The sequence below is a fragment of the Ambystoma mexicanum genome, chromosome 2q (assembly GCF_040938575.1).
Source record: "Ambystoma mexicanum isolate Mex_15411 chromosome 2q, UKY_AmexF1_1, whole genome shotgun sequence".
NCBI lineage: Eukaryota > Metazoa > Chordata > Amphibia > Caudata > Ambystomatidae > Ambystoma > Ambystoma mexicanum.
In genome coordinates this window covers 1,017,726,488-1,017,752,428 of record NC_090924.1, presented here as the reverse complement: position 1 = coordinate 1,017,752,428, position 25,941 = coordinate 1,017,726,488, and the positions used below count along the sequence as shown (strand labels likewise).

Here is a 25,941-nt window from a genome sequence, read left to right as displayed (position 1 = left end):
GACATTATTCTGGACCAGTCTCCATTGTGGCAGACCTTCCTGGATAACATTTAACTGATGCTTGAGTTTGCATGTGGTCAAGCTAGGTTGAATATAAACATGTATTAGTAAAATATAGGGGAACCCAATATAAGTCTTTTGGATTTTATGAACCACCAGAACTGTGTAAGTAACACTTCCTGCAATACTTTAGCGCCCCTTGAACTCCTTTGGAGAGTCAGCGGACTGCAACTGCAAGCGTCCACATTTCCTACACTTCAGAATCTTTTGTTACCAATAACCCAGGACATAACAACGTTTTCAGCATGCAACTCAGTCGGACTCGATTCCAGGCTCTAAGGAATGACCTTACCTGTGAATTAAACAGCAAGCGTTCTTTAATTATACTAGTGGGCTTACAAATACCCTCAGGGTTTTTATTTCTTGGTGTCTGATAGGCTTATTGACAGGGTCCTTTGTATGGACATTAGAGAGAGTGAGACCTCAGATCATATGTTGGTGACTTTGCAGATGGTTTGGGATTGTTTTAAAGCTACGATACGGGGGAATTAATTAATTGAACTTCTTACACTAGGAAAAAGGGTTTCGCGGAATTGAAGTTGTTGGAATTGGAACTTATTCAGATACAACGGACACATGCATTAACCAAGAGAACTGCTGATAAATTGTTAGGATGAACCGGGTGGAGGAAAAGTTGAGCAATAAGATTGATATACAGATAAAGAAGGGACTATTTTATGTGAGGCAGAAATATTGGGACTGCAGAGATAAGAGTGGTAGGTTATTGTCTAGTAGGCTGCTGGGGATGCTCAAGAGATCATTTGTTCAGGGTGTGGAAGATTTGGATGGTCGTATGGTGGTGGGGAATGCTGATATTTGCAGGTGCTTTCATTCGTTTTATGCATCACTTTATACTGACGGTCCTTTTCCTTTGAAGTCTGATTTATAAGAGTTTTTGGGATTGATAAAGATTCCTTTCCTGTCACCTGAATGTAGAACTGTTTTGTTTGCTCAGATTGAGATGGGGGAAATTGTGACAGCGAAAGACCAACTGAATGTTGGCTAATCTCCAGGCCGGGATGCTTTAGCGGTGGAGTTTTATATGACTTTTGGTGCTGAGCTGACTCCTTTCTTATGTGAGTTATATAACCACTTTGTGCCTGATGAAGTCTTATGCCTGACTCTGCGGGAGGCTTTGATCACGTTGATTCCCAAACCAGGCAAAGATTGGAAGAAGTGTGGGAATTACAGGCCTATTTCGTTGCTCAATGTGGATGTGAAGATATGGATATGAAATGATATGATATGGGATGGCATTCATAACACTCCTGTGCACAAGTGTTTCTGGGTGCGACAAGGCAAGGAGGGGACAACCGAGGGAGGGCAAAACAACGATCTTGCTAGGCCTTGTGTCATTCAGATTGCGCAATCGCAGGGAAGGTGAAGGGGAGAAGTGCAAGGGGAGGTGGAGAAGTGCAGGTAATAAAAAGTGCAGCCAGCTGGTGGCTCTGTGCAGGTAATCAGAAAGTACAGCCAACGGGTGACTCATAAGTGCAGAGAGAGGGGACTCTAGGGTTACAGATACAGACCACAAGTGCTGGTGGAGCCAAGAGGCAGTGCAAGGTACAACTGGACAGGCAGGGACCTGGGTCCAAGTTCAGAGAGTGGCTAGGTGACCAGTACATGGAACAGACAGGTCATCAGCAGGGGAGAGGAAGAGAGAAAGCAGAAGCAAAGAGGAAGGTCTTGAGTTGCTTCCGGAACCAGAGATGGTTCTGATCAAGTTTGAGAGAGGTAGGGAGGCTGTTCCAGAGGGAGGCCGCAGCTGAAGAAAGAGATCTACTCCCAACTCTCTGCTTGGAAAAGGTTCTCAAAGGATTTGGTGAATAGATTGGACAAATGTATAGGGGGTCTGATTCACTCTTCTCAGGTTGGTTTTATGAGGAGCAGGTTTGGGTATGGCAATCGTAAGACTATAAATGATCTTTTGAGGTTTAGGCAGGATGTTCTTTCTGATACTTTGTTCTTTCTGGTATTTATGGATGCCGAGAAGGCGTTTGATAGAGTCAATTGGGAGTTTGTGAGGTGTACTGTGCAGAGGATGGGGTTTGACGCTGGATTCCTGAGTTCAGTGAATTGTTTGCACTTTGCGGTGGCAGCAAAGGTATGGGTAATAATGAATTGTCTGATTCTTTTCCACTTACGAGAGGCACAAAATGATATGATATGATTTGTTATTTATAACGCGCTTAATACCAAGAGGTTTCTAAGTGGGAACCCGGGGATCGAACCTGTGTTGCTCTGTGTCGTCTTGCTTCCAAGGTGAGCATGTTGCCCCTTAGCTTTCCTCCTGAGACATTGTGTGTCCTCTGTCACCCTTTTTATTTAACATTGCTTTGGAACGATTGGCAGCATATATCCATCAGTGGATTCGAGGTCTTGTTTTTGGTTGGATGGAGATAAAGGTGTTATCCTATGTGGACGATATGGGAGTAGTCCTCTCTAATCCAGGTGAAGGAAGTGAGGTATTGAAAGATAACTTTGCGAGGGTGGGCAGGCTCTCAGCTCACAGCATCAACTGGGACAAAACAGAGGTTTTTCAGCTCTATATGACTTGCAGGAGGGGGGACTTTGAGACATGGAATTGTAAGTGGTCTGATTTTCATGTGAAATATTTTGGGATTTACTTGGTTCAGGATTTGAAGAAAATTGCTGAATGTAATGTAAGTCGCTTAATGAGGGGATGTTGAAAGATGTGAGAACATGGGAAAAATTGCCCTTGGACATTTGGGCTAAAGTCAATACCATTAAAAGGTCCCTTTTACCAAAAGTTCTAGATATCATCCAATCACTTCCTTTACGATTCTTGATGACATTGTTGATGAAAATGTACACATGTTTTCAAGACTTTTTGTGTGGGGAGAAGAAGAATCCAAGAATCCTCAGATTCATATTAATGCATAGTGTTCTGGAAGGTGGCTTTGGTTACCCGGATCTTGTTAAATATCATAAGGGGTTTCTGTTAAAGAAGGCAACACATTTCTTTATATGTGAGGGTTCACCAGAGCCATTTTGGATGATGCTAGAGAAAGATAGGTTCACCCTGTTCCTATTAGATAATGTCTATTCCATGGGCAAAGTACCAAATGTGAGTAATAGATTAAAATGAACTGGCGCGACTCGGGAGGCTCTTATTTTGTGATTGACTGCCAATGCGCAGAATGTGTGGCTGCATTATAAGGCTTCGCTTTGGCAAAATCCGGGGACTTCAGATTGCAAATAAAACATTATGATCTCAAAGGGTGTACTGAAGTTTGGCGATGTGTTGAGGGAGGGCAGATGGTTCCATTTGCAGAACTACACCATGTGTTTGGTTTGGGGAAGATGGAAGTGGGTAGGTTCAGTGAGTTAGAATCACTTCTTTCACAGGGACTATATGCTATCTGCTCCATTCGAGACTACACGTTGTGCTTGCGCTATACTTGGGTCATTGATTCGTCGAGTATACACATCCCTAAATATGATGCCTATGATTCTTTTTTTTTTTAATCCTGGGAAAAGTTGCGAAGAATCTAGAAGGGTTGGGGGGGAATTGGGGTGTGACATTTCAGATAGGGAATGCGAGTGGTTACAGAAGGCTGGCTTTAGAAGTAAGTTGGATCTCAACTTGCATCTTAACCACCAGAAGGTATTAGGATGCCTGTATTGGACTCCTGTGCGCATGAATGGTTTGTGCTTATTGGACAGTGAGGAATGCTGGGGTTGTGGTCGGGATTAGGGCACTTTATTAAATAGGTTGTGGAGTTGACCTAGGGTGCGTGATTTTCGATTGAATGTGTTGGATAGGATGGATATGATTTTATCTATGAGTTTACCGATGACACCATGCAAATTCTTTTGTTATCTGGAAGAGAGAGGTGTGATATTGCTAAGCAGTATGGGCAATGGATAGACGAGGGACTGGTGGTGGCGGCGAAACAGATTCTGAAGGAGTGGAAGACCAGAAAAAAGCCAGAGGTAGGGTATTGTCAGATTTTGAGAGGGTTTTGTTCCCTATGCAGGATCGTGAAGTCCTTTATTTGGAACTCTGGACACCTTTTAATAGTATGCATAGCTAATGGTAGGTTTTATTTTTGTGTAATATTTGGACTAGCGGAAGGGGACTTGGGCATATTGTGTGAAGAGACCATTTTGTATGTATGTGTATGTGTGTTTGTGTGGTGTGTGTCTATATGTGGTGTGGTTGCTTCAGGACGATCTATTTAGAAATGGCTTATATTATGTTTTTTATGTAAGACCCTTTTTCCGATGTTTTGAGGGGTGTTTCTTAGGAGGGTAGGATAATCTGTTATTGCCGGTTGTTGTTTTTTATTCTTAATGTTACGTTGTATTTTATATACTATGTTTGGTTTGGTTTTCTTTACGTGACAAATTGTAAAACATGTAAATAAAGAGTAAAAAAGAAAAGGAATGATCTTGCACCAGTGCACCCTCAGCGCCTCTGCATCATTTACCTACACTGACTCTATGTTTGAGCCTGATTCTTCACACTCGTTCCTCGCACGTCAATGGATCCTCCTGGCCATTAGCTCTGGGTAGAGTCCTCCAAGACACTGTGAATCAATGCTTCTCCTCCAACATGGGCTCAGCAACTAGTTGGCACTACAATAGCATCTCACATTGTTGTCAGCCCTGCCACCCAACGTTGATGCTTAACCTTTGCGCTACGCTCACTTTTTTGCTCTGAAGAGTTGAGGACTCAGATGACGATTAACATGGGCAACAGACTGAAGATGCCCCCTCCACTCTCCTCTTGAAGTGGTACTTTACGGCATAGTTTACTTTATGGACTCGGCCGCTTTTCGCTTGTTTTCTATGCGTCACCCTCACTTGCCCTCTATCTTGCTTTCAGCTTCCTGCTATCCAGGCTTCGCTTCTTCCTGGCTGCCTACTTCCTTTCCTCTCGCCGTCTCTACTAAGTTATTTTGCTTGGTCCACACTTTCACTGTTTTAGCAGTGGAGGCTCTGCATTTTTGAAAATCACAGCTTCCTTTCTCGCCTCCCTGTGTGACTGCCTGGTCCTCCCGTGACCTTTTGTTTCTGGATGATTATGAACGAACAAATACAAAAGAATTGCTTGATTTGTGGCAGCAGCAGTATGAGCAGTTGCTGTCCCTCAAACAGGGATAGAAATGCTTTAACTTTTTTTATCATTTCCCAATGATGGACCCTTCTAAGTCTCCCCACTGTGAAATGCTCTCCCATCACTCATGTTGGTACTGGGAGTCAATCATCCGTTAGTGTGGTTAGCATGCTGCCGACACCAATGTATGCAGGGAGGCAGGGCAGCAGTGTATATGTGCTCGCACACAGCCCATAAGAAATATGCAGGTAATGTTTGTGAGCAAGGTGACCTGTTCATTTCGTACAGGTATGCATGTTAAAAAAATACAAGGTCTGCGCTGTTTTTTACTTGCAGGACATTTTGAAAATCAGACCCCAAGGGTTTAACTGGGCACCTTTTATACAATAAAGAAATTGTTATGCAAAATGTAAATCATAATTGAGCGCAAGGGTTTTGCAAATAATAGGCAGAGAATGTCGACCCGGATAAAGCATTTCTGCACTTATGTTGTGAAACTACATTTCTTTATGGTAACCCTTCAACTGCCCTAATAGCCGATTTGAACCATGAAAGGGTGTTCCCTTATAAGTGAACATGTGGTGGACCGGAAGGGCACTCTCTATTAACCATCCACAGAGGACCAGAAGACGAGGCCTATGGTTAGTAAACATTGTTTGTTGTAAAATTATTCATCTTCGTTTTCATATGCAATATTTTGTATTTAAAGTTCCAGAAAGTGGTCATCATGTTTGGCCTCGCTGCCTACTCCCATTCAATCAGTCAAGAATCTGGCGTGAGGATAATGACGTCACTTGCACCAAAGGTGCAGATCGGTGCAGTTTGCAGGGCAGGCTTTTTTATACTTAAACTGCTGTAATGTAAAAGATGATCTATCGTAGTCCTCTCAGGTTTCACGCCCCTGTTATTTCTGCCACCATTAATGGCAGCCTTGATTACTGCAATGCCATTCTGCTAGGCCAACCTGCTTCTCAGCTGAATCGTTCGCAGTCTCTGCAAAATGCTGCCGTTAGAACCGCCTCTGGAAGTCTCTTTGGCCAGTCCATCCCCCCAGCTCGTCGTAAAATTTCATTGGCTTCCGGTTCCTGTCCGTGTTCAATTCAAGGAACTCTGGTCCATCATGCCTATCATCGCAGGGGCTTCCTCTCACTCCAGTAGAAAGTCATACCTTACTTTCTATCTCGCTCTTTGTGATTAGCACATTCAGCACTCTTGGTCGTTCCTCTCTACCATTTAGAATGTGTTGAAGGTAGAGCCTTTCTGTATCAGGGCCTAAGCTCTGGAATTCTCTCTCGGTTTCTCTTCGCAGCCTCTCTGATTTCAAAGTTAAAGACTACTTTTCTCTTAAAATGTCCTAATTTGTCAGCTTTACTGGTTTTGCATCTTGTGAGTGCCATGAGACCTTTGGTATAAACTCTGTGATTTATAAATGTGAAATAGATAGATAGATAGATAGATAGATAGATAGATAGATAGATAGATAGATAGATAAAGAAAATATGGAACATCACATTTTAAAGCAGGAAGCCTTTTTCAAAACCCATATCAGTGCCATGGAAGTTCTGTTGTCATTGCTATAGTCAAAGGAAATAGATCTATTTCTCTTACCCAAAGAATCTGTGGTCCATGTAGCATAAAATCCCCCACCGTGAATCGAGGTGTCAGAATTGAACATCACCACCAGCTTGTTGGATCCTGACTGAATGATCCCGGGAGATGTAGTTCCACAGTACTGCCCAATGATTGGAGATCCAGTCGAGCCGCCGTTCATAACCGTGACGGAGTCCCAGCGACAGACCGTGTGATATTCGGTGTCAAAATAGGTGAAGGTGAGCTGAAGATGGAGTGAGATTAAAAAAAGCACAATTATCAGAATTGGCCTTATTGTTTGTATTATATACAAGCTACTTTGCTGAGTATCAATGCACAGCAGTGTATGATTATAGTGAGTGATGAATAGTTGTAATGGAAACATATAAATATAATGTCAATTGCTGATGTTGTACAAGCAAATAAAGTATGGTTTGTCACCCATCTCTTATAAGATCTGCTTGTATGTAGAGTTTAATTTGGTTACATTTCATTTTTTACTTACACAGCATTGGAGGATTGGCTATTATCGATAGACAAGGACTATCAGTCAGTAAACAACTGTCCTCCATCCGCATTTTCCACCTTAGAATCTTTGTTCTTACAATTTCTATAAGATGTGCTTTCTTTTATTATAATTATAATTATTCATTTATAATGCACTTAATACCAGGAATGGTTTCTAAGCACGCATCGGGATTCAAACCTATGTTGCACTGCGTTCTCTTGCTTTCAAGATGAAAGTGTTACCCCGGAGATATCCTTTCCCTTCTATTGTAGGTTAATCTGTGATGGTAAGTCTACTTTCTAAAACTTGCTTAATACTAATGCCCAACATAAATAACTGGCACAATAACAAAAGTGACCACCGCTCTTTAGATCTTTTAAAACGTTTGAGGGATTTAGGATTCTCCCCTTAATTTAGACTCCAACACATACAACCTGTTAAATTATTGATCAGATATTTTTCTGTATTGCAGGCTTTAACATTTCAGACGTGTTGTCTAGCAGCTAAACTCAAGGATGCTTGAACTTGTGGGAATGACATTCCCACAAAATGACATATTGTTCCATTCACCAAAGACAAACAATGGTTCACATAAGAAGTGATGAAAGAAGGACACTTCACACGAAAGGACATGACAGAAATACTATGATCCAAATGTTTCGATTACCTATTGCGTCTCTACAAATCTTTTATCTTTGAAGCCAAATAAAAGCTACATTTCACAAAGGATCGAGTCCACACCTAAGGTATCTAGTGAGATGTTTTTGATTGTATAAAGAATATTAGGGAGAAGTTCAATGAAAGAATTTGACTGCCTCCCACTAACACTCCTTCTTGGGCTCTAGCAGTCACACTAACAAAGTTCGTTTTGGATAATATTGAAAATGTTAGAAAGGATTTGTATAAGATACTACTGCCCATACTACTTACTACACTCAACTGACACTGACGCAATGTTGCCTCCACTCCTTTCTGAGATCATTTCTCACCCCTAATCTAAGAGGAGCTGGAAACAGATATTCCGCCTTCCCCCAATGACTTCCTTCAACCAAAAGTGGTGAAAGAATTCTGCCCTTTGTTTGTCAAAAACATTGTTAAGTCTCTTTTACTCTGCTCCGAACTTAGGTTTTTGTCACAGTAAGATGGAAGATCGCAGTGCGGTGACCAATATTTAAAAAGAAATATCACTGGAATCTAACGATCCAAGCAACGTTAGACCCATTTTTCAATTGCCTGTAAAGGAGGTCCCAGACATGACCTGCACCCCTGCCCTTCATTTCGAGCAACCAGGATGGTACTTGCCAAGGCACGTGACGTATGAGGAGCAAATGAACCAACAGAGAGTTGCACTAGGACTCTGACCAGTACACATTAGAAGATCCGTACCTGTTGAAGCGCCCATAACCAGACAACCCTGGCCAGCACGGTACCCTATCAGACAGCCATACCTGCCGCCAATACGAAATGAGGAATGCCTACATACGGTCCACGAAGAGACCCCAAGAGCCCTAATGGAAGGCCAGTGGAAATGACACAAGGGCCTGAAAGGACTCGTGAATGAACAAAAAGTCACTATCGACTAGAACACACCAACGTAAGTAAATACTAAATAAATATAATGGACACAGAGAAGAGACAATGTTAAAACGTGAGGAAACAGAGCTACGAGACAAGATGGAAGCAACCGACCTGTGAACCGTGTGTAAATAGGCTTGGAACGCAAGATGCTAAGAAATCGATACCGCTTGCAATGCTTAGTAGAATATTCAAAGCGGCATGCGCCAACTATATAGCTACCTCAAGAGGCATGTTATACGAGTACAACTCCATTTTGTAAAGCAGAAATGGGCCCAGGCTGCCAGAGGCCTGGCAGGCCAAGTTTCACAACTCCGCCAGAACAGAGAGGAAGAGCAGAATCGAAACTCAACAGAGAGCGGCTCATGCCTGGGAAATCGAGGTCACCCAGAGAAGGGAGGAGAGCGTCAACTCGCAAGAACCAAACTTCAGAGCATACCAGCTCGCCCGTGAAGGTCAAGATAAGAGAGGCCCAGGAAGGTGGTAGGGCCGAAGCAGAAATAAATACAATAAAAGCTGGAAACTGAAGCAAAATCATGGTGAACAGACACGTGACCCGCCGGGGGCGAAGAGGTACCATTGCCTAATGTCATCCAGAACCCAGGATGCCATAACTTTTCCCGATAAGAAGCTACAGTCTCGAGGCCAAACCCAGCCAACTAATTGACACATAGCCCTAAGATACTGATTGAAGGAAGGGAGGCAGGGTGAAACTTGGAACACCAGACCCTCGGGTGTCCATTCTGCATGCTGCTAATTAAAATGTGGATTTACGTCTAGGGGTGTAACCTGCCCAATCACAATGGACCAAGTTATCTGGAGTCCTATAGATAGTAGAACCAATGAGACGTCGTACTTGTAGTGACATCAATCACATGTGATGTAGTGGGATGGGCACAGACGCCCACCCGATAAGAGCTATCCAATCCGCATGCCCTATTATCATATACAGATATAGTACCTATACATAAATTACCTTTCCTAACCAATTATATTGCATGTCAAGTTTTGTAGAGCTAGACATCAATGAATATTGCCTATAAGAATTACTGTTCAATTGAAGTTCGTGGAAGTCGGAGCGAGACAAGGGATTGCAATGCTGCTGATTCCCATGTGTTTCTTTGTTTGATGTACTTGCCATTAAACAGACTTCCCTTTGCCAATTTACTGAGTCTTCCTTATTGAGTTGTGCTGGAGTAAGTGAATCCTGCACCCCCTGTCCTCACATGGTGCAGCTATCTTGTCTTACAAGTTCTAGAGGGTGAGCGCTGACCCATGGGCCCATCAGCGAATTTCTCCCCTCGCGAACAGTCCTATCTAGACAAGCAAATTGAGTGGGTGGTGCTACGTCATGATCAGAGTGCAGTGCTAGATCAGTCTCAGTCGTTTTTTTTCTGAATTACAGCACAGAGTGGGTAATGCCCACTGCACTAGACAAAGGCAAAAGGTCCATAGGGAGGTGCTGGGGCATTGATCCTTTCAGATCTAACCGCAGGGTTTGAGACCGTCGACCGCCACTTCATTCTGACCAGCCTGGAACTACTAGGAATTAGAGGAACAATCCTAAACTGGATCAAGTAATTTCTACATGGCAGAATCCAATTCGTAAAATGTGATACTTATGTAGACACCCATATACCAATGATGTTTGGTGTGTCACATGGCATCATCTCCCCTTTTGTAAGTAATATATACAGATATATTTCACCAGCATGGTTGGGTTTCCTTTAACCATGCTCTCAATACTCAGATCTGCATATCTCTCTCAGGAAATAGAGATACCCAAGCAAATACATGAACGCATTACATTGTTTCCATCAAAAGCTGGTTGGACACAAATAACAAAGATGTGTCCCAAGAATGGGAGCCACTGTCATAAACACAAAATGTGATCCCTGGGATCATGCCTATATCCAATGCCCCAATCATCAGTGAGGAATCTGGGCATCATTATGGATTCAGACCTGTCACTAAAATAGCAGGTCTCTTCTGTGATAAAATCATGCTTCTTCCAGCAAAGGTCACAGAAACTGACTCTTCGGTTCATCTCTTCTGTAAACACTGCTACAATCATGAATGACTTTGCTTCATTGCGTCTGGACTTTTGCTGCAGTGCCTATTTAGGTTTTCTACTACTCCTATAACCAAGCTTCATGGAGTGGAAAATGATGTGGCAAAACCCATGATTGGTCTAGGTAACTACAAACACATTGCACCTGGACTAGTAGCTGTACATGGGATACCAGTTACACATCAAATTGCCTTTAAATCCATGTCCTTTGTAGATGAAGTCGTTTAGGCATCTGGCAACACTACAGCTTCTATAAAGCGTCATCAGTACTATCCTACCAGACAGATAAGATCTCAATCGACCTGCTCTCTGATAGTTCCTTCTTTCAAGAGGGCCACAGTGGGAGGCATGGCTTTTTTTACACTTTACCATCAGATATGAAATAGTTTGGCTTCTATGTTAAGAGACAAAAACAATTTCTTAGTTTCCAGACATAAACTAGACCACCTAGAGCACCGGTAAGCCTTTTAGCAAACGCTTGTACCCCACCAACCCTTTCTCCCCCCAATAATACAATACGCTCATGATCTATTTGTTCGCAAATATCATTGAAAGAAGGAGACAAGCTTGCTTCCAGGTGTCTGTGTTGCAGTTGGCTATTATCAATATTCAAGTGTAATTATGGTTTTGTGTTTTTGTGAAAAGCAAATACATATATTACCAAATGGACATAACCTCTCCGTAATTTAAACTATTTGAGCATCAAGGATGGTAACATTGGAATTTTTTATCGTGCATATTTTATTTGTGCGAGCTGCCTCCAAGATAAATAACAGGTCAGGGGCATTTAAAGAGAAAAACGAATGAATGGTGCCGATACAGATTTTATGTTAAATATAATACAACAAGCTCCGTTTTACTCAAAAGCAGCATTCTGCACCAGAAACCAAATAGAAATTGATAATTCACAATAAAATATCATGGCACTAATCACAGTAGGTCCAAAGAACAAGAAAGGTTTTAAGTAATTGCTTGATCATAGAGAATTTGCAATGGCTAACTAACACAACTCAAGAAACATGTCACCTTTGCACAGCAGAGTATGTTTGGCTGTATCTCATGAACTCTTTATCAAATTGTAGCCTGCAATGTTTAAGATGGCTCAGCTTCTTTCAACACAGCTGGTCTACTGCTGTCAAAGTGAACACGTAAAAGCCCCCAGGCTGAAATCGTTCAACATAAATGCGTGAATAGTGGGACAATGCGGAAAGCGCCATGAACCCCTCTTTACATCACCTGTGATCCTCTTTTGCTAACCCTTCCTCATCTGCAGCTGTCCACCACGCTGCCCCTTTCCTGCCTGACTTAAACCCTTTAAGTTTCTCCATCACTGTTTCCGAGCTCACATTTCCTTGCCTGCTAATATTGGAGAAGGGGTGTGACATATGTGAGAGATGCCATCTAGGGAGGTGGTACACACAGCCTGTGTGAATTTTTGGCTATGTGCCCATCCACTGCATGTCCAACACCATGCAATGAAATACGAGGATTTCAGCCCGCTGGCCACCTAGCCCTGTCCTAACCACACGCACAGAGTTCTCTAGATGAAGTGAAAGATGGGCGACAGTTGAGTGGCCATTCTGGATTGGGGCAATTTAATGTATTAGTGCTCTGTTCATATCTCAGATTTTTAACATGTCCTACATACACAGCACTGACTAGCACCCCTGCTTCCCTCTGATCTGCTGAGCTGTCCAAGTCCTTTAGTTTTGAGCCAAGACGGAGGCCCGTCTCCTTCCTCGAAAAAGATGGTCCAACTATGCGGAATGTCACAGCCTCCTCCCCACCCATTGTGGCAGGCAGCGTGCACAATTACAATTAAATGCTGACGTCGGGTAACATTTCATTGTAACTGTGAATGTTGTTTACCATGAGCGCATGGCAAGCAACATTCACAATTAAAAGTAAACGTTGCCTGCATTTACTCATTTGTGTGGCAGAGTGCAAAAGTGCAGTGCAAAAAGCGACATGTACACCACCTTTAGCCCTGCACATTTACACTCCATTGTGCAAATGACATAAATTGAGCATCAGGGACATCGCTATACCTGAGTGCAAATTTGCCAGGTCACCGCTGGCAAATTAAGAAAAGGTGCAAATTGAGCTCCTTGGTGCTTTTTTTTCATAAAGGTAACAGTTCTGACATATCACAGTTAATGTTTATGCTGGAAAAAGCTCCCTCTGATATTATAGCAATAACACCCGATCCGGTTGGCCGAACAGTCGCTAACGGCCCGGGGGCAAAGTCATAGGCTGAGCGCAGTGAGGGCCCTAACAATGTAATTGCTATTAGCACACTGGGTTTTGAATACAGAAACCTGGGGTGCTAATTGCCAATGTAATTTGTTTGAATTAATGAGCAAGCTCGCAGTGTCCCGTTCATTTAATGAAAATAATTACTTAAGATGGCTTCTATGGATCTGGAATGCGGGTCTCAATGCAGAGCCCTTCTTCCATTTCCATGGCAGCCAGCGGGTGCACAGAGCGACAGAAGCGGCAAAGGATTCAGGTAAGTGGGGGAGGGGACAGGAAGGGAGAAGAGAGCCGAGGGGAAGGGTGGAAAGAAGATGATGAGTCAGATGAGCAGCAATCAGGTTGCTTGGAACGTGGCCTTGGACCATGGGATTGGGCCTGTGACCCGAGCAACCTGCTTGGCTGGCTCCTCCGCTGTGGGTGCTAATTAATTAGCAACACGGGCTGTAGAAAATGCTTCCATGCTAGTATCTTCCGAAGAATATTCCTATCAGTGTCAATAAGGGGCAGTGGTCTGTATGATATTCATAGTTGTGGATTATCATTAGGCTTTAAAAGCACAGTGATCAGGGCAGTGCGTTCTATTGACAGTATTGAGCCCTCTGCTATTTGTCTTTCATACACCTGCAATAAACATACCCTTGTTTTTCCACACCACCATAGTCCCAACATTCCACACTCACAGAACAGTCCCCACCTCCTCCCTACTGTACAAACCCAAACAGTCAGATATGTGGTGATACAGGCTTTAGAGACAGCATGGGACATGCTAACTTTCACTACCCCTCAAGTTAGGGTCGTTGTTACTGTTAGCATCAGGAACTAGCCATGTTTTGGGGATCACAGTGCTGCTGTCAGGATCTGGATGATGAGAAGGTTCTCAGCATCCCTCTCAGGTTATGGCTGCTATTCAGGGAGATTAGTCCACGTTCAGGTTCCAAGTGGTATTTAGGGTGTTAAGCATCCCTCTCATTCTGCGGCTGCATATTATGGTTTCCAGGAGGTTTTGGAGGCAAACCCATCCCAGAGAGCAGCCGGGTGCTGGGATTCAGAGGCTGTCTGGATCAGCCTTTCGGGGAAGCAGATCAATGCTTCCCCCTCCCTCTCTGGACAGTTATTGACTTCCTTCCAACAATCTTGCCCTTCCTATACTACTTCTCTGGATCCATGATTGCATAATGTCTTTCAAAGCGGATTGGTTCCAGGATTTTCCAGCTCATCCTGTTTTTCCATCTTGCATGCTCTTTGGCGTCTGTTATCCAAAAGGATCTATCAGTCACTCTAGGAAGAGAGCAGGATGCATTCCCATGGAAACCTTAACTACCCCAAAGGCAAAAGAAGCTAGAAGTAGCAGAATGACATGCATCACCACCTTTTACCCAAACACCTTGGATTTTAAAAGAATAATTTAAAAATACTAGCCCATAGTTAGGTTAAGCCTCTCAAAGACATGACCAATTGCATAGTAGTGTAGTCATTTACTGCACTGAGTGAATGTGAAGAAAAATATACATTGGCCAAACTATGAGAGCAGTCCACACACTCATTTCGGAACATCGTTCCAGAATGCGCTGTAAAACTTTGAATGCACCACCGGTTCAGCACTTCTTGGAACACTACCATTCAGTTGAGGATATAATCTGGTGGGTTGTGATCACTTCCAATAAAAGCTACAATCGGCCACAACTCCATTTGTATAAGGAGGCCAAGTCGATCCACAGGATGCAAACCCATATTACTAGTCTGAATGAAGACTTTTGGCCTCCACTATGACATTCTTAAACCTCTAGGCCCCTTTTAGTAACCCTGGTTTCTACAAAGATTAGCCTGCTTTAATTAATAGTTCATATTAGCTATCTCAGTATGGTGTTTAGAGCCTGTATTTTGAAACTACAAAACATGGTGGATATGCATTATGATATCATGATGTTCAAGACGCTTCAAGATAGACATATTGACACGGTTCTCAAAAAGATTTGTTTTAAAAAACATTCCTTGACTTCCCTGGAACAGTTCAATAAACAATAATTTTTTCTTCACATTACCATTTATGAGTATCACATCCTTGGCACTTACCAACAATAGGAACCTCCAAATAGGCACCCAGATGTGGCTACATTGCAACATAATAATGGTAATATGACAAATCAACTTCCGGGGAACTTGTGGTTCAGGGATGAGTATCAGTTTCTAAACCATCAATCAGCCCCACACCTCTAGAACACCAGAATGAATCCAAACAGATTGGAAACATAAGTAAATTATAAACCTCCTGGTCCAATTTTGGTAACTTGGACAGAACGGCAGGCTTATCTCCACAAGGTCATGGATCGTTAGTTGCAACACAGCAAAAAAACTATTATTACCCAAAGATAAAACGGACTGTCCAGTCAAGGTTGTAAAAAAAAACTATTTTAATATTATTACAACAGACAGTTCTAGCACACTACACCATAGAACCCACCCTGTAAAGGAACACAGAGGACAGACAGTTTCACGAAGGAAAGGGATGAACTCTGGATACCGACAGGAGGGTAGTCGCTAAAGCAATCCGTCTTAACTGTTAAATGTTATTTGGTTTCAGCACCAAGAGAGCAAGGGGTCGTAAATGTCGCTAGGGGCCTTCGGAGAAGGACCAGGTGGACAGAACCACAATGTACCTGGTGCTTGAGATGATCTTGATGCTCGAAAGTGTCGAGTCGGTTCCAGGATGCTTTGCACCTCATGTGACAGAGTTCAAGACAGGAGACAGCTGCTGTTATCAGGCGCAGGCAGTTTGGCAAGCTAGGCTGGACGGATGGCTGCAGGCTGGCCTACAAAGCGGCTCGGGTCAAGAATAATTGTCTCTGTGCTGGTTGGTGGATCTGGAACGCTGGTCGAGGCGTTTCAAATGGCTTTAGTGACTGCAGTATGACAACAGTCAGTGGTGCAGCCGGTCGCGTTTCAAGGGCCTGACTGCCTCGGAAATCTCCTTAAAAGATGGATGCTAGTTGGTACTTGTCGTGGCACTCCTCCTAGCTTCTTCGCAGGGCTCGTGCCATCCTTTAAGGCGGATGTCCAAAAGCTGAGGAGAGTGTTTGCAGGCAACACCATTGTCCTTTGTTCAGAAACTCTCTGGCACTTCCCACCTAGGAAGCTTGCTGGCAGTACCTAATAGGGCACGGTGTGTGCTGGCTGGTTACTGGTTCTGGAGCTGCTGGATGAGTCCTCTGATGGTTGAAGTCTCCATCTGTTCCATGGGAGATGTTTAGGGGAGGGATCTTGCTTCACCTTTGGCTTGGAAATCCTGGCCTTCCTTCAATGGCGGAAGCTGTAAGGCAGACTGTACCTTCAGCCAGGGTCCAAATGAGTCCTTCTTCTTACTCCTTTCGAAGTTATCAGAAGATCTTCCAAAAGAGGGGCTCAACACTCATTTAAAGCCAAATGGGCCCCATTGATTGGTGCAGGCTCAGACTACATTAATGAACCAATTTTAGAAGACTGACAAAAGAAAGGTCTCTTCTAGTAGACTGTGGTTTTTGGGATACTTTCCCCATGAGAAACAAGATAGGGGGTTGAATTGTCAAAGCGTGCTAAATCAAATTCAGTCTCGAGTTTGCAATTGACTATTTGAAGAAAATTGATTTATTCAGCTTTTGCTTTTTCCTTTTGTCTTTTTTCTAATTATGATTTTCTATATTGTCCACTGACTGGCGGCACCTTCTCTAACAGTCTACAAGGTGAACACCAGCCATTATTATTGTCTAATTGCTCACCAACATGGAATACAATTTTCTTTCATTGTATGTATATGTATGCTTATGTTTTAGATAGATTTTTTTTAGAGAAGTGCCTAATTTTGAGTAAGAATATATAGTAAAGAAAACATTTTTGTATATATTTTTGTCATGTATTTCTTTCGCCTTCCTTAGGCACACTTTACATGTTACAAATATGCATGAGGTCATAACCAGAGTGCTTTGCAACAGGAAAGATAAGGGGTGACAACATGTACTATTAAGTCCCACCCATCTTCCTGTCTGTTGTGGATCAAAGTGTCTCTCTGGTTAATTGAGCTCTCTGTGACTCCTGATCAAAGTGCAGGTCTCCCTTGAGGTTTATGATGAGAACAGACTTTCTGTTTCCATCAAATCACATACTTCTTCCATCTGAAAGGGTGTTCCCTGCAGGGGTTTCCTGCTGTAAACAGTTGTACCAGATATGCCATTCACTTCCCTTCATACAGAGGGGTGGGAGCTAGCTTCAAGCTGACACATTGCATATCAAAGAGGTGTTGGTGTTTCCTGTCCCTTTTGTTAGTTTTGTGACCAGGTCTCTTCATAGGCCTGCCTCATTGAATTCTCATTAGTCAGCAGAGTCATCTGCAACCCAGTGTACTGGGTTCGGGGGGGCGAGGGGGGGAGAACGGTACCATGACATTCAAAAGCACTGAACATAAATCACATATGCCGAACAAATCCTCCTGAGCAGCCGTAACAAGCAGCCACTCCTCAAAGCAAGCCAGATGCACCTGCCTCAAGAGAATACTCTATGCCAGAGATAATAAGAAAGCTGCAGATTCAGAGTCTGATGATGAATATAAGATACTATCAAGGGCTAGATTGCTATTGTCCCCAGTAACCCCACCTCCACCAACCTGCACAGTGGAGCACCCACAGGGCACGGAACATGCTAAAGGTATCTCAAAAACTGATATCTTAGAGACTGACAGAAGTGTACCAGGAGACACCTGAGAGCCTAATTGATCTATGTACCAGAGTCACCAAAACTGGGTAATCAAGAAGCAGAACAGCCACCTTTAAAGAGATCATGAGTGGCCCAAGACACAAGCCATGCCTAGCCCTCACTTATGACACCCATGGTACCTCAAGGTATGTCTATCAGATATGCTGCTTAGGATGGTTAGTGTCTATAATGCAGGAACACATACCCATTTTTCTGACAAGGGAGATTGGGAAATACATCATCAGATTGGAAGTAGATGATTCTTGTCTAGAAATGTATGAATGTCTCTAGAAATGTCCGAATGTTAGTTTTACGTGGAGAGTAATATCTAAGAGAAGAACTTAATGGGTAAATGGTATAGACTTTGGACTAGGAAACTCTTATTATGGAGGACATTTTTTTAGCAAGATCAATGAGTCCAGGAGGGTAGGGTGTAGCAGTGTGGCCCTACCCAACAGGCGCTGTGCAGCTTCTTCTTACTGGCTCCTCAAGTGCATGTCTTAGTTTTCTTTTCCTCCAACATTTCACCGCACAGACAGGACTGTGTGCAGGTCCCGAGCACCCAGCTACATTTGGTTTGCTTCTTATTTATCACAGTAAAAACTGTTTATAGTTTTGTACAGTCCCCTGTCTGTTTATGAGGCAGTAGTTTATCTGTTAGGTCTAGGGGTCAGCGTGTGTGTGTTTTCAGGCATTCTGCCCGATGTCCTGCTCCATACGCCAGAGCCTCCATGCGTGATGTCATTGCTACAGAACATGCGAGGCACATTTACTTAAAAATGGCCCACACCATTGGGACCTGAAATACACCATTGTGGGGTTATGTCTGCATGCACCTCTGGTGGATGCAGCAAACTTATGGCACAGAAGTACATTTCAAAGACTTTATTAAACCGTGTCAGAATTGGGTTGAGGTAACCAGGGTCTTAGGGTTTAACCACAGCAGAAAGGGATTTACTTCACTTCGAATAAACTATGGAAACTGCTTTATGACCGGGTAAACTATAAGGAATCTTAGTTCATCATCTAATAGACTGCTGGTCTACCTGAGGCCATCTAAACTGTTGCAAAGTCTCTGGTATACAAAGTCCAGCACGCTTCTTGGGCGGATCCAGTTCACAAAAAAAAAGAGGTTGAGATTAACATCTATAAGTATTACAGGTTCCTCTACAACTAAATCAGATTTCCCTCCTTAGTGTTAGTAAGTTCAAACCATGTTAGGGAGGGATATACTATATGGTAGTAGTGGTGGTAGAGGTGTCCCTAACATGGGGATACCGGTCTCGCAGAGGATATCTAAGGTACAACACAATTTCAGTGATATAGCACCCGGAGACTTCTGGTCTAAGACTAACAGCTTCATTGATATTGCTCCTGCTATTTCTTGGGGTCATGAAAAGGCCACCTCAGTGCCCTACATGGCCAAAGACATTGCCTTGAATATTGTTCCTGACAGGTTGTTGACCCCAAATTCACGATCTGTTGTCATAGGTACAGTATTTGAACAGAGAATAATGTTACCTTTAGTCTACTACTTCTGGGTTTGGGTATAAACATATTGTAGACTGCAGTGAACTCTTGTAAAGTACAATGACAAAGTTCCCACAGTAGGGGAACTCCCATCCCCTGAATGCTATCATTGGCCACAAACAGCCAAATACTGAAATTTGACATAGAATGATAAGAATGAAAGCAATAATTTAAATAGGACCATTTTAGCGCTTATATTCTTAACCATAAAAATATATTTGCAAGGATTCTTCAAACACAATTCTGTGATATCCACAAATTTCTCTTTAGTAAAATATCCAATCTGTTTCGAGCTGGTTTGCTCTTTATCAGGGGGTCAAGATTGCGCCATATGAAATAGAGCAAAAGTAAATAAATCACATTGTCAATCAGCCTCATTAATAGTATAAGAATTCAAAAGTACAAAGCTCAAAAGTACTCAAAGCTTGATTAATCACCTTTATGACAAAAATGGATTTGCTGGTATGCAGGTAAGGACTACTACAATCACCAAAAGGTAAACATTCTGCAGAATGTTGGTGGGGGAGGCACTCCAATAATGCTGTATTTTTCCTGGATTCCACTCAAACAGAGAGCATCAGGTAGAATCTGCTCTTTCTTTCTCTTCACCCAGAGAGAATGTTTGCATGTACATTCTACAACTCAGGGACTCAGATATTACATTTTTCCATTAAGAAATGTTACCAACAGGGCCGAAATGCAGAAGATTTCATCCATGCCTAGATACGCCCACACAGCGGATCTTCAATAATTGACAACCTTCTATCATGAAGGCGGATATGTAGATCTCGACATGCCTCAAATATCTGTTTAACATTTCTAGGAACCCCCTCATTTAGGTTGGCATTATTTCCAATCCATTTTGGAATTCATGCTAAAACCTACGGTACGACGTCCTTTTGCCGACTGCGATTCTGTTGAAGTACTTTAATTCGATGGAATTCTGCTGAAAAAACGTTTCGTAATATAAGGGGGTAAAAGGATAAAAGGGGTGAGGGGTTTGGGAAAGGTAGAGAAGGGTTAGAGAGAGGGAAACATAGGGTGGGGGTTGCACCCCCACAAAATGAAGAGTTGTGTCGGCAAAATGACATGGAACCCCTATAAACGTAGCTAACACATTGTCCAACATCTTTCTTTAAACTAAAACAACACTTTTCATTGGTTTATTCCATCAATGTCTCCTGTCATTTCTCCTGGGTACATTCATAACATCCTATCACAAAGAAAACAGCATATTCTTTCCCTCTTTAAGCATTCAGAGATTGTTGCGAGACTTACAGTGATTGTATGGCCTTCTTGTGCTTCCAGCAACCAAGCACAATGGTTGTGACTGCTGTAGGGAGCAGGATAATTGGGGCTTGCAATAACTCCTCCTTCACCTGTCTGTACTCCGCCGCAATCTGAAATGCAAATTCCAAATCACTCCTTAGCTCAACCTTTCAAGATGCACAGTTTGGATTGTTCAGTGTACCTGATTGGATTCACAAACTGAGGCTACTTTTTGTTAGGTAACAAAAATATTGAAAGAAAATTACTCATTTGAACAGTGTTTCGTTTCCATCAAACCTTACCTTTTTGAGCAATGTTGGACATGAGAAATGTACCCTTGACTGATCATGATACAACACGCAATCATGTCTGTGTTTGACCATGGTACTGTTACACTGATCACTTAAACACATGCATGTATATGATAACACATGATATTAACATTGCTTGGAAACTGGCCTTGATTTAATCTCTTTCGCATGGCAAAATCTGGACTATTATATCTCATTCTAAATCATCTATTAGTCATCTGTTGTATTTCTATAGTACATCCTAGCCAAGAGGCAGTGGAGCATATCACAGCAATCTATATATGCAAAAGGGCACAATAAAAAAATACACGCGAATCAGAAAATTGGTGGATGAAGATGTGGGGTGCTATTAGTCTTGTGAAGAGCCAAAACCAAAATAGGTTTTAAACAAACATGTTTTCATGGCTTGGCATGACTGGCCATTTTGCTTTTTTCAGGTCTGTTCATTTGAACACGAGTCTATTCATGTAAAACAAGCAATCATCTTCTCTTCTCAAATTCTGGTATTAAATCAAATTCCGGAAACATTTCTGAATGCAATGCATTACTTAGCTAACCCTTAGATACTAAGAGCTGGAGAAAGCATGCTTCAATTACTGCACATACAGAATATTAACTGATGAGGTAATAGAGGCAGTGCCTCATTGCTATGCAGAAGCTGCGATACGGATCAATAGGTCTTATTTTAAGACAGGGAGTTAGAACTTACATTTCTCAAGCCTTGAATGTGTGATCTTTTAGTTGATGTTTAGTTTAATATGTACTGAATATTAGGAACTCCTTGGATGCAGATATCCCGTGTCTCTTCCTTCCTACTTCTTGGCTTTCTTTACATGTTGCTTGTACCACAGAGTTCATTATCTTTATATGTTGAAGCAATGCTGTATTTGGACCACTTTAAGCAACCAGTTCATGTTAGTGCACGTATCTGTCAGGAACATGCCAGCCCACAGTGAGCGACAGTACCCACTTCCCTCCCAGGATTAATTCCTTAGAATTCAATGTCCTTATTAAATGCTGCTGGGTGACCCCGTGCAATGTTTATTGCTGCACTGGACTAATGTCGAAGTAAACAAGTAGCTGATATTCTAATCAAGAGGTTTCCAAAATGCACAGTCTTTACTTTTCTCAAAGAGGAAATTTTGACCCTGACTACGAAGCTTTAAGGGTGCGGATCAAAATGTCACCATTTTCTGTTTCTTTCTTGCCTTTGAGCAAACTAATGGCGCCTATTACAGAAGGCGGGCACTGTGCACTGCAGTAATGTGTGTGGAATGCTTGAGTGCTCCTGGTGCAATTTAGTGCTCACCATAGAAAAGCTGCAGCAAACTGTAGAAGAGCCTTACAGGGGGTTGCCCTGAACCTATCTCCGCACACCCTTCACTCCCCACCCTACTGGAGACTTGGTAATCTGCTCCCCTGTTTCCTCCCCTTCTTGCCCGTAGATCCTTTGCTGCCAAATTCCTGGCCCTCCCGCTACCCCGTTGTTAGCATCCCTGATCTTTGTATTGATCCCCTGAAATCTGCTCCCTGTACCGTACACTTCCTCCTATGACTTGCAAAGTGCTCTGTTGCTCCCCATTGCTAGTTGTGTACTCAATAAATAACCTAAGAATAGTAATAATAATAATAATGCTCACCTTTCTGAGGTGCAATTAATGAGCAGCAATACATCCCACCAATCAGTCCCATTGCAATATCAAAGTGTGCTCAAGGAAGCCACAGCGTTTCCCCCACCCCCTGCTCATGCCCCGTGTCTCCTTTGTCCCCCCCACCCCCTGCTCATGCCCTGTGTGTGCCCTGTTCCCCCACACCCCCGCTCATGCCCTGTTGTGTTCTCTTTACACACCCCGCCTTCCCTTTCCATGGTGGCCATCTTTTTTTTTTACCACCCGGGGTTCCCACTTTGAGGACCTAAGATGCTAGTGGTCTTCATCTATTGAAAAGGATGTTATGGTGACGTTGCACTAATAAAAACCTATGAAATCCAGTAAAAAAAAAAAAGTGTTACAGGGACGTTATGGTTAAGTTGCACTAATAAAAACCTATGAAATTCAATGAAAAAACTTTGTTAAAGGGACGTTATGGTTAAGTTGCGCTACTAAAAACCTATGAAATTCAGTGAAAAACTTTGTTAAAGGGACGTTATTGTTAAGTTGCACTACTAAAAACCTATGAAATTCAGTGAAAAAAACTTTGTTAAAGAGACGTTATGGTTCCAAGTAAAACCGAAAAACCCTTGAAATTCTGCAGTTATGGTAAGCTAAGCAACCATAACTACAGCCACCACCGTGCACTGCTAAGACTAACACCCACGACATCAAAGATGACATCACAAATGTCATTGATGACATCATTGTCAGGAGTGGAAGAGGATCCTGAGCTAACTGGGACTTCAAAGGTTTGTTCCCAGGAGGCAGGCTGATTCAATTAACATTTCAAAGGGCCTCTGTCCATGGGAAGCACTCACACCAGCCCTTAACAGCCCTTAACAGCAACAGCCCAGGAGATCACATGGACATGCTAACCAAATGCAGAGTGGCCCCCTGGGCTGCTGACCTCAGCCGACACATCATACTCTTTCCATTGAATAGGATATGCTGATTTGGGTGTTGACTGTAAACAGAGCTCTGCCTGGTAGGAGAGACATGTGATCCCTGACTCTCCCAGTTACTAGGGCCAGGCTGGAGTGTGAATTCATATTGCAGTAAATGTATGTTTGATTAAATTGCTTATAAAATCTTGTATTAAGCTCACAGAAATGTGTAATTTGGGGGTCCACAAAATGGAAAAAGGCCCTCACGATTTGAGACCAAACTCCAATTTGTGCGGTGTCCTAGGACCGAACCCCGCTAATTATTAATACTGCAGACACTGTGCTTATGCTAGAGACCTAGTAAATTACTGGAATATGTGTAGAAGGGGGGTGTACATTTGTGTAATTTTTGGTAAAGATTTAACATTGGTAAACCAACTAAAAATGAAAATGAGTTGCCATTTTTGAATGCAAGCCCCCAGGAAGATCAGAGTTGGGCCAGAATGTACCTTAAGTCATCTGCAATCTGTACATGTAATGTCAACCACGTGTGCGTTTGGGAAATATGTTTAGTTATGAGAATGATTTCTAAAGCAAAAGCAAAGGGGCGTTTCTTCAATAGATTGTAAATGGCAGCATCACTCTGACTCACAACTCAGTTCCCCCAATCAAGGGAGAGAGGAGGAACTGGCCAATGATAAGTTGAGAGGGTTTGGCATGCAGAATGAGCCGACCCACCCACTTTCTAAACACATAAAATGAGACTGTACAGGGCAGGTAGGGACATTCAATTTCCATTTCCTTGCGGAGCACGCTGACAGACAACTTCACATCCAGAGATCTGGACTTACTCCAGCAAGACAGAGACCAGAACTTAGAACTCTGACTCCAGAACTTAAACCAAAGGCCTAACCCACAAGCTGAGTTCTCGTCAGCAGGCCTCATAACCTAACCAAACTATTCACAGCCGGGCGAGCTGTTTGACTTCTTTGCCAAGAACTTTTGCCAGAACCGGTAGCAGACCCAGAAAGCAGTGCTGTATCCAGAGAAACCAGAGGTCCAGAGATCCGTACAGTGCCGAGTGCCAGACCAGATTAGCAGGGCAGAGCTGACCCAGATCGCTGTGCGCAGAACCAGTACCAAGTGGCGAGAGAACCGCAGCCAATCCTGACCGATCCGTGACGAAGTCGCATTCCTGTCCAAAATATAGTGTGAGTACTCAGCCAGAACTGTGCAAACCCAATATCTTAGTTTAAAATTATCTAATTCGAACTATTTTAACCTATTGAGAACTGCATCCTAGAAATCGTGTCATTCTGTCATTCTAAAGCTGCAAAACTGTCATTTGTCATTCTGAGCTTTATTTTAATTTCGAGAATCTACCTTCACGAAATCGTCCGTATCTCCTGAACCGTTTGTCCTAGGAACGAAATTTAACTTTCATTCTGCAGCTAAGATTCTAAGCTTTCCACTACTACTACTCCTTATACTTCCTCTGTAATTGTGCTCGATGCACGCAACTAAATTGCCACGATTTGACATTTTGCTTCATTCCAGCCACGTGTAAAAACATTTGTCTTTTGCTTCCATCACGGAATTCTCTTTTCAACTTGATAACCATCCCTGAATCATTGATAGGGCTGGCCTGAACTGATTTAAAGTATCTCTCACTCACCCTGAACCTCCTATAGGGAATTAAAAGCAATTTGAGTGTATTTTTTACTTCATTGCCACCACATTTAAAAGGATTTTGCCTGTGTTTAAAATCATACCTGTTTTCCTCTAAGCTCGCTGGGGGGAACTGGAACTTTGTATTGCATTTGTGTGTATTCCTGAGAATTGTGTGTGTTACTTCCATCTCCTTACATTGCATAGGGGGGGAGTGAATTGTCAAAGAAAAAGTGATCACATTATCTTTTGCTGAAATCATATCAAGTTTATTTCTGTACTGCCTTTTATTCATCTTTGCACCTCCTTGAAACCAGAAAGCCTTCTCTGATACCTTATTCCCCTGTTCCTAGTCATAAGTCACAAGAACTGTGCTATTGTAGGATTACCTATTGCTGATTACTGCTCATATTCACAAGTGTGATATCAATTATTAATTTATTATAAAAGTGTGATATATATATATATATATATTGTTTAATTCTCAAATAAACCTTTTAAATTTGCAAAACAAACTTACTTCTTGGCTCAGTGGGGTCAGGGTCAGGGGGATTCTAAGAGAGGGGTGTTATATAAGGGTTGTCATCCAGAGTACAGAAACTGGACATAAAAATATATAAATAAGGGCTTCCCTTGGGCATCCCAGACCAGGCACTGACTTAGTGGGATTGCTTGATTGGAGTCATTTAACAGCCCAAAAGACAGAGGGTGGCCAGGTGCATGGTGCCAAGAGAGAACAGATCAGCAGGGGAGAGGGGGAGC

The 25,941-nt window shown here is 42.6% G+C and overlaps 1 protein-coding gene across 1 annotated transcript in view; it reads right to left on the bottom strand.

Moving 5' to 3' along the window:
* CUBN (cubilin) overlaps nt 1-25,941 on the bottom strand; it is a 1,794,835-nt gene that overhangs the window by 367,783 nt on the left and 1,401,111 nt on the right. The window contains exons 52-53 of the mRNA XM_069648353.1: nt 20,674-20,795; nt 6,752-6,977 (exon numbers count right to left, since the gene is read on the bottom strand). Coding sequence (XP_069504454.1) covers nt 6,752-6,977; nt 20,674-20,795 — 348 coding nt within the window. The remainder of the gene's footprint in view (nt 1-6,751; nt 6,978-20,673; nt 20,796-25,941) is intronic.